Raw genomic sequence first — 12,869 nt, 5'->3', positions numbered from 1 at the left:
GAATAAAACTGCTTTATCCTTTTTACCAAACGCGGAACGGTATAAACGCCCCCCCTAAAAGAATTTCAGGAATTGCTGGTTTTTGTTCATTCCGCCTCCCAAAAATCGGAATAAAAAGCGATCAAAAAATGTCATGTGCCCGAAAATGGTACCAATAAAAACGTCAACTCGTCCTGCAAAAACAAGATCTCACATGACTCTGTGGACCAAAATATGGAAAAATTATAGCTCTCAAAATGTGGTGATGCAAAAACTATTTTTTGCAATAAAAAGCGTCTTTTAGTGTGTGATGGCTGCCAACCATAAAAATCCGCCCAAAAAACGCTAGAAAAGTAAATCAAATCCCCCTTCATCACCCCCTTAGTTAGGGAAAAATAATAAAATTTTAAAAAATATATTTATTTCCATTTTCCCGTTAGGCTACTTTCACACTAGCGTCAATACGGGGCCGTCCCGCTGCGTCGGGCCGACATACCGACGCATACTGTGCAAGCGCCGCACAACGGGGGCAGCGGATGCTGTTTTTCCACGCATCCGCTGCCCCATTGTGAGGTGCGGGGAGGTGGGGGCGGAGTTCCAGCCGCGCATGCGTGGTCGGAAATGGTGGACCGTCGGCACAAAAAAAGTTACATGTAACGTTTTTTGCTGCCGGCGGTCCGCCACAACACGACGCAACCGTCGCACGACGGTTGCGACGTGTGTCAATACGTCGCTAATGTTAGTCTATGGGGAAAAAACTCATCCTGCAGATGACTTTGCAGGATGCGTTTTTTCGCCAAAACGACGCATTGCGACGTATGCAAAAAAACGCTAGTGTGAAAGTAGCGCTAGGGTTAGGGTTGGGGTTAGGGCTAGGGTTAGGGCTGGGGTTAGGGCTGGGGTTAGGGCTAGGGTTAGGGCTAGGGTTAGGGTTGGGGTTAGGGTTTCAGTTAGAATTGGGGAGTTTCCACTGTTTAGGCACATCAGGGGCTCTCCAAACGCAACATGGCGTCCGATCTCAATTCAGCCAATTCTGCTTTGAAAAACGAAAACAGTGCTCCTTCCCTTCCGAGTTCTCCTGTGCGCCCAAACAGTGGTTCCCCCCAACATATGAGGTATCAGCGTTCTCAGGACAAGTTGGACAACAACTTTTGGGGTCCAATTTGTCCTGTTACCCTTGGGAAAATAAAAACGTGGGGGCTAAAATATAATTTTCGTGGAAAAAAATATATTTTTTATTTTCGCGGCTCTGCGTTATAAGCTGTAGTGAAACACTTGGGGGTTCAAAGTTCTCACAACACATCTAGATAAGTTCCCTGGGGGGTCTAGTTTCCAATACGGGGTCACTTGTGGGGGGTTTCTACTGTTTAGGTACATCAGGGGCTCTGCAAATGCAACATAACACCTGCAGACCAATCCATCTAAGTCTGCATTTCAAACGGCGCTCCTTCCCTTCCGAGCTCTGCCGTGCGCCCAAACAGTGGTTCCCCCCCATATATGGGGTATCAGCATACTCAGGACAAATTGGACAACAACTTTTGTTGTCCAATTTCTCCTGTTACCCTTGGGAAAATAAAAACGTGGGGGCTAAAATATAATTTTCGTGGAAAAAAAATTATTTTTTATTTTCACGGCTCTGCGTGATAAACTGTAGTGAAACACTTGTTGGTTCAAAGTTCTCACAACACATCTAGGTCAGTTCCGTGGGGGGTCTAGTTTCCAATATGGGGTCACTTGTGGGGGGTTTCTACTGTTTAGGTACATTAGGGGCTCAGCAAATGCAACATGACACCTGCAGACCAATCCATCGAAGTCTGCATTTCAAACGGCGCTCCTTCCCTTCCGAGCTCTGCCGTGCGCCCAAACAGTGGTTCAGCCCCATATATGGGGTATCAGCGTACTCAGGACAAATTGGACAACAACTTTTGTTGTCCAATTTCTCCTGTTACCCTTGGGAAAATAAAAACGTGGGGGCTAAAATATAATTGTCGTGGAAAAAAAATATTTTTTATTTTCACGGCTCTGCGTGATAAACTGTAGTGAAACACTTGTTGGTTCAAAGTTCTCACAACCCATCTAGATAAGTTCCGTGGGTGGTCTAGTTTCCAATATGGGGTCACTTGTGGGGGGTTTCTACTGTTTAGGTACATCAGGGGCTCTGCAAATGTAACATGACACCTGCAGACCAATCCATCTAAGTCTGCATTTCAAACGGCGCTCCTTCCCTTCCGAGCTCTGCCGTGCGCCCAAACAGTGGTTCCCCCCAATGTATGGGGTATCAACGTACTCAGAACAAATTGGACAATAACTTTTATGGTCCAATTTCTCCTGTTACCCTTGGGAAAAAAAAAATTGCGGGCTAAAACATCATTTTGTGGAAAGAAAAAATGATTTTTTAATTTTCACAGCACTACATTCTAAACTTTAGTGAAACAATTGGGGGTTAAAAGTGCTCACCACACATCTAGATAAGTTCCTTAGGGGGTCTTCTTTCCAAAATGGTGTCACTTGTGGGGGTTTCCACTGTTTAGGCAAGTCAGGGGCTCTCCAAACACGACATGGGTTCCGATCTCAATTCCAGCCAATTTTGCATTGAAAAGTCAAATGGCACTCCTTCCCTTCCGAGCTCTGCCATGCGCCCAAACAGTGGTTTATCCCCATATATGAAGTATCAGCGTACTCAGGACAAATTGCACAACAACTTTTGGGGTCCAATTTATCCTGTTACCCTTGGGAAAATAAAAAATTTGGGGCAAAAAGATCATTTTTTGTGAAAATTAATATGAATTTTTTTTTACGGCTCTACATTATAAACTTCTGTGAAGCACTTGGAGGTTCAAAGTGCTCACCACACATCTAGATTAGTTCCTTAGAGGGTCTACTTTCCAAAATGGTGTCACTTGTGGGGGTTTCCACTGTTTTAGGCACATCAGGGGCTCTCCAATCGCGACATGGGTTCCGATCTCAATTCCAGCAAATCTTGCATTGAAAAGTCAAATGGCGCTCCTTCCCTTCCGAGCTCTGCCATGTGCCCAATCAATGGTTTACCCCAACATGTGGGGTATCGGCGTACTCAGGACAAATTGTACAACGACTTTTTTAGTCCAATTTCTCCTGTTACCCTTGGTAAAATAAAACAAATTGGATCTGAAGTAAAAATTTTGTGAAAAAAAAGTTAAATGTTCAATTTTTTTTAAACATTCCAAAAATTCCTGTGAAGCACCTGAAGGGTTAATAAACTTTTTGAATGTGGTTTTGAGTACCTTGAGGGGTGCAGTTTTTAGAATGGTGTCACTTTTGGGCATTTTCTGTCATATAGACCCCTCAAAGTCACTTCAAGTGTGAGGTGGTCCGTAAAAAAAATGGTTTTGCAAATTTTGTTGCAAAAATGAGAAATCTCTGGTCAACTTTTAACCCTTATAACTCCCTAACAAAAAAAAATTATGTTTCCAAAATTGTGCTGGTGTAAAGCAGACATGTGGGAAATGTTGCTTATTAACTATATTATGAGATATAACTCTCTAATTTAAGGGCATAAAAACTAAAAGTTTGAAAATTGCTAAATTTTCATAATTTTCAACAAATTTTTGTTTTTTTCACAAATAAATGCAAGTCATATCGAAGAAGTTTTACCACTATCATGAAGTACAATATGTCACGAGAAAACATTCTCAGAATCAGCAGGATCCGTTTAAGCGTTTTAGAGTTATGACCTCATAAAGTGACAGTGGTCAGAATTGTAAAAATTGGCCCTGTCACTTAGGTGAAAACAGGCTTTGGGGTGAAGGGGTTAAATAGAGCCTGAGCTGTGCATTGCAATAGTGTATTTTGTGGACCCCGATTCCCCACCTATGCTGCCGAAATACGTTACCAAAGTAGTTGTTTTCGCCTGTCAATCAGGCTGGTCTGGTCAGATGGGCGTGATGTCTTCCCCCAGATCTTGCTTAGTTTTCCGTTGGTGGCGTAGTGGTGTGCGCATGTCCAAGGTCCCGAATCCACTGCACAGGGGAGTGAAAAGAGCGCGATGTGCGCTATTTCATTGGTGATCGGTGGGGGCGGCCATCTTCCTTTGGCCGCGCGTGCGCAGAAGCGGCGCTCTGCTGGCCGCGGCTTCAGGAAGATGGCCGCGGGATGCCGCGCGTGCGCAGATGGAGATCGCGGTGGCCATTTTCCTGAAGCCGAGATGCTACCCCAAGCGGGAGTTCCCACTCTAAACTGCCTGCGTAGACACTCAATCGCTGTTATAGTAGTGGCACACATGCACACAGAGTGGTAGCGTGTCCACTCACACGCATAACACAAATGACATTAGCATGTCTGCGTGCGCCTCTGAGACCCTTGTATAGGTTTCAGCTCATGTCCAGTCAGACCTTGCTTTTTGGCGAATCCGGAGCTGCCAACTCACCAGACCAGCTGACGACCAACCACCAATGAGACATCCCCACATCACGGGCATGCTCAGTAGTATGATTTCTGGACTTAGTCCCCAGAGCTTCCTTTCATTGCTGCCTACCGCTGGTTACCATAGGCTTGACTGAAGAGCCAGCAGTAACCAGACAAACAGCGCGAGCCTGAGCAAGACGCTGGGACAGAGGTCTATGCTCAGCAGCTCAGCAGCACCCACAGCGGCCGAAGCCGAATGGAACACCACAGATTCAGACAAAGCTTGGGATCTACCCTGTTCAGCGGGAGAATCCCGGCACCTAACACTCTGCTCAGCAAAGAGAAGTTGAGTATAATCGTTTATTTTTGTGCAGATGGGGAACCATGTATAGCTGGATGGTGGGAATATACACCTGGATGTGGGGCCAGGTGTACCAGGATGGATGGCCATGTATACCTGGATGGGGATCATGTATACCTGGATGGGGAGCCATGTTTACCTGGATGGGGAGTCATGTATACCTGGATGGGGAGTCATATATACCTGGATGGGGACCTACCTCTTCCGGCAAGCCTACAACCTGCAGTAACCACCGATCGACCAAACCACTGCACGACCAGCTCTATCCTCACCTACTGTATCCTCACCCATCCCTTGTAGATTGTGAGCCCTCGCGGACGGGGTCCTCTCTCCTCCTGTACCAGTTATGACTTGTATTGTTCAAGATTATTGTGCCTGTTTTTATTATGTATACCCCTCCTCACATGTAAAGCACCATGGAATAAATGGCGCTATAGTAATAAATACAGTAATAATAATAATAATATATACCAGGATGTGGATCACATATACCTTGATGGGGACATATAGCTCACAGTTCATCAAGACATCCAGATGCAAAGCTGACATCAACCCCAACCCTATTTCCTCATTTGCCACCGCACCAGTTCAAGTGGGAAGAGAGTGGCTAAGTGCCAGGTTTGGCGCATCTTATGGATGCACCATTTCTGATACGGCTGTGGGCTGATGTTGGTAGTTTGGGAGAGGGGGGGGGGGGCAATATCCCTGGCCCTTTCCCAGGGCTATTAATATCAGCCAACAGCTTTCTGTTTAGCCTTTGCTGGTTTTAATTTATAGAGGGACCCTACCTAATCTTTTTTCTGTGGCCCTCATAAACCAGTAAAGGCTAAGCAAACAGCTGTGAGCTGACATTAATAGCCTGGGAAACTTTTATGATATTGTCCTCTTACCCAGATTATTCAAATCACCCCTTAGCAGTGGGATTTCCCTCTGCTGGTTATCAAAATTGTGCAAGAACCCACCCCATTTTTTAACCCCTTAACGACCAGAGGTATTTTTGTTTTTGCGTTTTTGTTTTTTCTTGCTCCTCTTCTTCCCAGAGCCATAACTTTTTTTCAGTCAAAATGGCCACGTGAGCGCTTGTTTTTTGAGGGACAAGTTGTACTTTTGAACAGCACCATTGGTTTTAATATATCGTGTACTGGAAAACAGGAAAAAATTCCCAGTGTAGTGAAATTGCAAACAAAAATTGCAATTCCACACTTGTTTTGTTTTTTTTACCATGTTCACTAAATACTATAACTGACCTGCCATTATGATTCCCCAGGTTATTACAAGTTTATAGACACCAAAGATGTCTAGGTTCTTTTTTATGTAAGTTGTGAAAAAAATCCAAACATTGGAAAAAAAAAAAAATGGCACCATTTTCCGAGACCTGTAGCTTGTCCATTTTTTGTGATCTTGGGCTCGGTGAGGACTTATTTTTTGCGCGCCCAGCTGACATTTTTATTTATTCCATTTTGGTGTAGATACGATCTTTTGATCGCCCATTATTGCATTTTATTGCAATGTATCAGCAACCAAAAAAAACGTAATTCTGAGGTTTTGAATTTTTTTCTCATTATGCTGTTTAGCAATTGCGTTAATTCATTTTTTATTTTGATATATCAGGTGATTCTGAATGCGGCGATACCAAATATGTGTATATTTTGAATGGGGCAAAAGGGGGGTGATTTGAACTTTTATTTTTTAAATTTTTTAAATATTTTTAAAAACATTTTTTTTTACTTTTGGCATGCTTCAATAGTCTCCATATTCATCATCGGCTCTGCTACATACAGAAGATGATCAGATTGCCTGTATGTAGCAGAAATGCTCACTTGCAATCCAGCAGTGACAACCATAGACGTCTGCTGGAGACCTCTGGTTGTCATGCTAACCCACTGGTGACCCGCGATCATGTGACAGGGTCACCAATGGGCAGGATTTCTGCCACGCTTCCGGAAAGTGCAAGTTAAATCCTGTTGTTGGAGATTGACAGCGGCATTCAACTAGTTAGCAGCCGTGGGTGGATTGCGATTCCACCCGCAGCTGATAGAGGCACATGTCAGCTGTTCAAAATAGCGTCGGAGCCCACATCAAAGGGAGGGATTCCGACGTGGGCGTACTATTACGCCCAACGTCGGAAAGTGGTTAAATTTATTTCTTAATTTTACACATGATGTGCACAGCAGATGCTGAATACAACTCCCATCATTGTTGTCTGGTTGCACTAATCTCAGGGACACCAGGCGACAATGATGAGGGATGGTGCCTGGGATCAGCATGAATTGTACCACTTTTTCCCTGGCGCCTTTACTTGTCAAACAGTTGACACATGGATATTATCTGTGTGTCATCCGTATGCCGCGAACATTTTATATCTGCTGCGCAAAAAAAAAGGATATGTCTGTGGGATTTTCACACGGTCCACGTGAAAAACCTGACATGTGTGCACCACTATTGAACACAATTGGTTTGTGTTAAAAAATGGACTGCGTACGGACACAAAACCGGACATGTGAATGGGGCCTAAATCTGTGTAGAAAAGAGCATTTTATTTAGTAAAATATCACACATTTACAGTTTCTATTAGTGACACCACACATGTTGCTTTCATGGCCTCCACTGTTAGTAGACGTGCGCACCCCCATTGTATTTATTATACTTGTATATCTCTGGAGGGAAAATACAGCTATTTCACTTCCAATCAGTTTAATTGGATTTTGTACTCCTGAAAATGGAAACAAAGGGTTGGAGGTAGTCAAGGAACGCAATTGTCTTGAGAGTGAAGGTATTTTGATTTAGTATTTTCTTAATGCTAGTGATATGCTGAAATCTATATATCTTCCACAGAACTAAGTAATTACAAGAGATTTTCATAACTATTTCTGTCTTCCTGTGGGAAGCAAAAAATTTTTTTATCAAAAACAATGTAGAAAAATGTCATTGTGTTGTGTTCAAAGATGGAGGATTCAGGCAGACTACTTTAATTTGCATGTAATAGAGCATTGAGTTGTCAACATTTTAGGTCTTAAAGGCGTTGGACACTATATCCTTATTTTAACAGATGTATTGACTGTTGAGGACATGATTTTGTGGTACTTAGTAATGTATAAGCATGTCAGCTTTTAACCCGGTCAATAAACTGCATAACGAGAAAAAAACAAAAAACGTCAGAATTATGTTTTTTAGGCCACTGTAACATCGTATCTAACCCAAAATGGTATCAATAAAAACGCTATCCTGGGGCGCAAAAAATAAGCCATCACGCAGCCCCATATCCTAAAAAATGAAAATGTTACGGGATTCGGAAAATGGCGACACATGCAAATTTTTTTTACAAAATTCAGAATTTTTTTTTCACCACTTAAATAAAAAAAATATTTCCATATTTGGCATCTGCATAATCGTACTAACCTGGAGAATCATATTCTACAGTATAGTGAACAAGGTAAATAAAACAACAAAAATTGTGGAATTGCACTTCTTTTGCAATTTCAACAAACTTGGAATTTTTTTCCTTCTTTCCAGTGCATCACATGATAAAATGAATGGTGTTATTCAAAAGTACAGCTCCTCCTGCAAATATCAAGCCATCTATAGGGATGGAAAAATAAAGAATTATGGCTCTTGGAAGAAGGGGAGGAAAAAATGAAAATGAAAACACAGAATATCACACGGTCATGAAGGGGTTAAGACATGTTTTTGTCTGAAACGCCCTACCGTTTCAAAGTCTGATACATGCTGCTAATGATGCCAGCAGCACAACACTCCAGTTCAACCCCTTTAAATTGAGAAAACATTGCCGATTCAAGCAACTTTTGAACCTTTTACATTAACAGTTTTCATATAAAACACCTTTTGACAGCCAATTAATCAAAATTAAGACAGGCTGGACTGGAGTAACATTTCTGGCATAAGAAACCCAGCCACTTTCTTGAATTTGACAGGCTGGTGTAGTCATACTTGTCCCGTCCAAGCTTTGCCCATTGTGGTAGTAAAGCTGCTCAAAACTGTTCAAAGTGTTTTACTCCAGTTTTCTTGCATAAACACTGATGAATCGTGGTTCTCCTATATACTGTTTTCTAATTTAACTTATCTTAAGTGAGACAAAACAAAGCTGATATTAAAGTCATGGGTATCATGGGTTAAGCTGAATTTACTCTTGGCAACCGCGGCCATTCAATAATCGTCAATCAGCTACTGTATATACAAGCCGATCAGGAGTCGTGTAATGACCAGTTGATACAGTCATGGCCGAAAGTGATGGCATCCTTGAATTTGTTCCAAAAAATGAAGTATTATTCCCAGAAAATTATTGAAATTACACATGTTTCTATATACACATGTTTATTTCTTTTGTGTGTATTGGACCAACACAAAAAAACTGAGAAAACAAGGCAAATTGGACATAATTTCACATAAAACACAAAAATTTGCAGAGCAAAATTGTTCCAATACACACTAAGGAAATAAACGTGTGTATAACAAAACATGTGTAATTGCAATAATTTTCTGGTAGAGATGTTTCATTTTCTGGAACATTTTCAAGGGTCCCAGCACTTTCAGCCATGACCAGGGGTGGATTAAGGGTAGCCAGGGCCCCGGGCTGTTCAGACACTGTGGGCCCCCCCGGTCATGTGACGGGGGGTCATGTGACGGGGGGGTCATGTGACAGGGGGGTCATGTGACGGGGGGGTCATGTGACGGGGGGGGGGTCATGTGACGGGGGGGTCATGTGACGGGGGGGGGGGTCATGTGACGGGGGGGGGGGTCATATTATACCCGAACCAGATTATTCCAGAAAAATGGCCGGGCCCTACTCTACTGTAACCTATTAAATATTTGTTAAAATCTGCAATATAATTTAGGTATATTTTGACCAATAATATCACATACAAGGAACAAATACCACCGCGCCATGACCAGACCACAAATTACAAACACAGTGATCGAATAATATCACATACAAGGAACAAATACCACTGCACCATGTCAAGACCACATATTACCACCACTTGGTGACCAAATAGCACATTCAAGGGACAAATACCACAACACCATTTCCAGACCACATATTACCACCACATAGTGACTGAATACTACAATACTGATCAGTAATAATAATAAAAAAAACAACAAAATACTATCACCATAAGTGCCAGTATTCACAGGAGATCTATACTTAGTATGCAGTGTCTGTGTAGAGGTAATACAGAGATCACTGGTGACATTATACACAGGAGCTCTGTATATAGTATAGTGTATAGTGTCAATGTATAGGTAACACTGACTCACCAATGACGTCTCTAGGTGAAGTCCTTCATCTTTCATCCAGCACAGACCGCCATCATTTCTTCCAGCCAGGACTCGTTTCTGCAGGAAATAACACAGTCATCTCGAGCTCTGCTTGCAGAACACATTACTTAATTTTTCACAACTTCTACATTACACATGGAGAAAAAAAGGCGATATAGAGTCACTCTGCACAGTAACAGGACCCCCCCCCCCATTTAAAACAGTATACTCAAAAAATAAAATAAATACATCACTGCAGTAATAATATCCCTTAATTAGCCCCTATGGTAATAATATTCCCCACCCTGGCCCCGTGTGTCTCATTCCTGGCTCCTGCCATATGTTCTCCCATCCTGCACTCATGAGTATCCATTCTACACCATATGATCTCCCCATCCAGCCCCATCTGTCTCCATCGTATTCTCCTGTCCCATGATCCAATCCTGCCCCATGTCTTTCATTCTGCCCCGTCTCTACATTCTGCCCATGCCTCCAGTCCTGCCCCCAGTGTGTCCAGCAATCTGCTGCAGTGTGTCCAGCATATTACCCCCAGTGTGTCCAGCAATCTGCCCCAGTATGTCCAGCATATTGCCCCAGTAACCAGTCCAGCAATCTGCCCCAGTGTGTCCAGCATTGCCCCAGACAGTGTCTCCAACAATCTGCCCCAGTGTCTGACTCCAGCATATTGCCCCCAGACAGTGTGTTCAACAATCTGCCCCAGTATGTCCAGCATATTGCCCCAGTGTGTCCAGTCCAGCATATTACCACCAGTGTGTCCTGCAATCTGCCCCAGTATGTCCAATTGTCCAGCATTGCCCCCAGTGTGTCCAGCAATCTGCCCCATTGTCTCCAGCATATTACCCCCAGTGTGTCCAGCAATCTGCCCCAGTATGTCCAGCAATCTGCCCCAGTGTCTCTAGCATTGCCCCAGTGTCTCCAGCAATCTGCCCCAGTGTCTACAGCAATCTGCCCCAGTGTCTACAGCAATCTGCCCCAGTGTCTACAGCAATCTGCCCCAGTGTCTACAGCATTGCCCCAGTGTCTACAGCAATCTGCCCCAGTGTCTACAGCAATCTGCCCCAGTGTCTACAGCATTGCCCCAGTGTCTACAGCAATCTGCCCCAGTGTCTCCAGCAATCTGCCCCAGTGTCTCCAGCAATCTGCCCCAGTGTCTCCAGCAATCTGCCCCAGTGTCTCCAGCATTGCCCCCAGTGTGTCCAGCAATCTGCCCCAGTGTCTCCAGCATTGCCCCAGTGTCTACAGCAATCTGCCCCAGTGTCTCCAGCATTGCCCCAGTGTCTACAGCAATCTGCCCCAGTGTCTACAGCAATCTGTCCCAGTGTGTCCTCCAGCATTGCCCCAGTGTCTCCAGCAATCTGCCCCAGTGTCTCCAGCAATCTGCCCCAGTGTCTCCAGCAATCTGCCCCAGTGTCTCCAGCAATCTGCCCCAGTGTCTCCAGCAATCTGCCCCAGTGTCTCCAGCATTGCCCCCAGTGTGTCCAGCAATCTGCCCCAGTGTCTCCAGCATTGCCCCAGTGTCTACAGCAATCTGCCCCAGTGTCTCCAGCATTGCCCCAGTGTCTACAGCAATCTGCCCCAGTGTCTACAGCAATCTGTCCCAGTGTGTCCTCCAGCATTGCCCCAGTGTCTCCAGCAATCTGCCCCAGTGTCTCCAGCAATCTGCCCCAGTGTCTCCAGCAATCTGCCCCAGTGTCTCCAGCATTGCCCCCAATGTGTCCACAGTCCACCATTAGCTTATAAAAAAAAAAACGAAAAAAAACAAACAAACAGTCTCCTCACCTTACCAGAGCTCCATGCGGCGAGCTCCCTCCAGCCGCGCACACTCGCCGGCGACTAACAATGTCGTCAGACGCCGGCGACTTGTGCGCTGTGGCCGACTTCAGCTGCCAGCCTCCAATTGGCTGGCTGGCGGCTGTTGTTAACTATTGAGGTGCGGGCGAGCGCCCGCACCTCAATAGGAAAGCGCCGCAGCGCCGGAAGGGGCCCGGTGAGCAGATGAGAAGGGGCCCGATGCGGACCCCCTCTCTCTGCCCACCGGGTCCGGGGGTCGGGGCACAGAAATGCCGGCGGGCCGGGCATTCAGTCACACTCCGGCGGATTATCAGAGGGTCAATCTGCGGTGGCCCAGGGCCCCCCCAAGCCACTGGGCCCTGGGCTACCGCCCATATTGACCCTCTGATAATCCGCCCCTGGCCATGACTGTACATATTATTAGTAGCACATCACCTGGTTACACAGGGCGATGTGTGCCGACCTTAGTGTCGACCTTAACAATCCTATCACCTGCGGAAAGAATGTTCTGCTCATTGTTTGGGATGAATGGTGGCGTATTTAAACAAAGCAACAACCGTCGAACAAACATTCTAACAAATGCCCATTTCAGATTATTGGCTTGTCTAACTGTTCTCTTTCTGGCTCCGTTGATGTTGTGGTCTATTAATAAATAGTTTTTATTTTTATTTTTTGCTCTTGATTTCACAGGGACACTTGAAGTTCAGATTAACCCCAGTACTTGGAATGGCTATAAATTACAAGCATCTACTAATGAAACGCGAGAGACATGGGATGAGAAGCTCAATTTATTTCTGAAGTTAATTCTTGTTAAAAGTGTAATGGAAGAGAAGGTAAGTGTGTATTGATTGTAGACTAAAATGAGAAAATCAGACCTAAAGGAAAAAAAGTTTTTCTGTAATGATTGTGGCAGTCAGTGGGAAAGCCTAATAATGGTCAGTAGTATATGTGACCCTATAGCGCATAGACTGATCTCAGTTATTGCCAGAATTGTGACATTTTTAAACTCTGTATAAACAGAAAAAAACTCTATATGCCACCATATGCAATCAGA

The 12,869-nt window shown here is 44.3% G+C and overlaps 1 protein-coding gene across 1 annotated transcript in view; it reads left to right on the top strand.

The window, feature by feature from the left end:
• DNAH6 (dynein axonemal heavy chain 6) overlaps nucleotides 1–12,869 on the top strand; it is a 717,942-nt gene that overhangs the window by 492,263 nt on the left and 212,810 nt on the right. Inside the window, exon 63 of the mRNA XM_077275462.1 lies at nucleotides 12,506–12,648. Within this exon, the coding sequence (XP_077131577.1) occupies nucleotides 12,506–12,648 (143 nt within the window). The remainder of the gene's footprint in view (nucleotides 1–12,505; nucleotides 12,649–12,869) is intronic.

Source organism: Ranitomeya variabilis, chromosome 1 (genome assembly GCF_051348905.1).
Source record: "Ranitomeya variabilis isolate aRanVar5 chromosome 1, aRanVar5.hap1, whole genome shotgun sequence".
Lineage (NCBI taxonomy): Eukaryota > Metazoa > Chordata > Amphibia > Anura > Dendrobatidae > Ranitomeya > Ranitomeya variabilis.
This window is presented reverse-complemented; position numbering and strand designations above follow the sequence as displayed.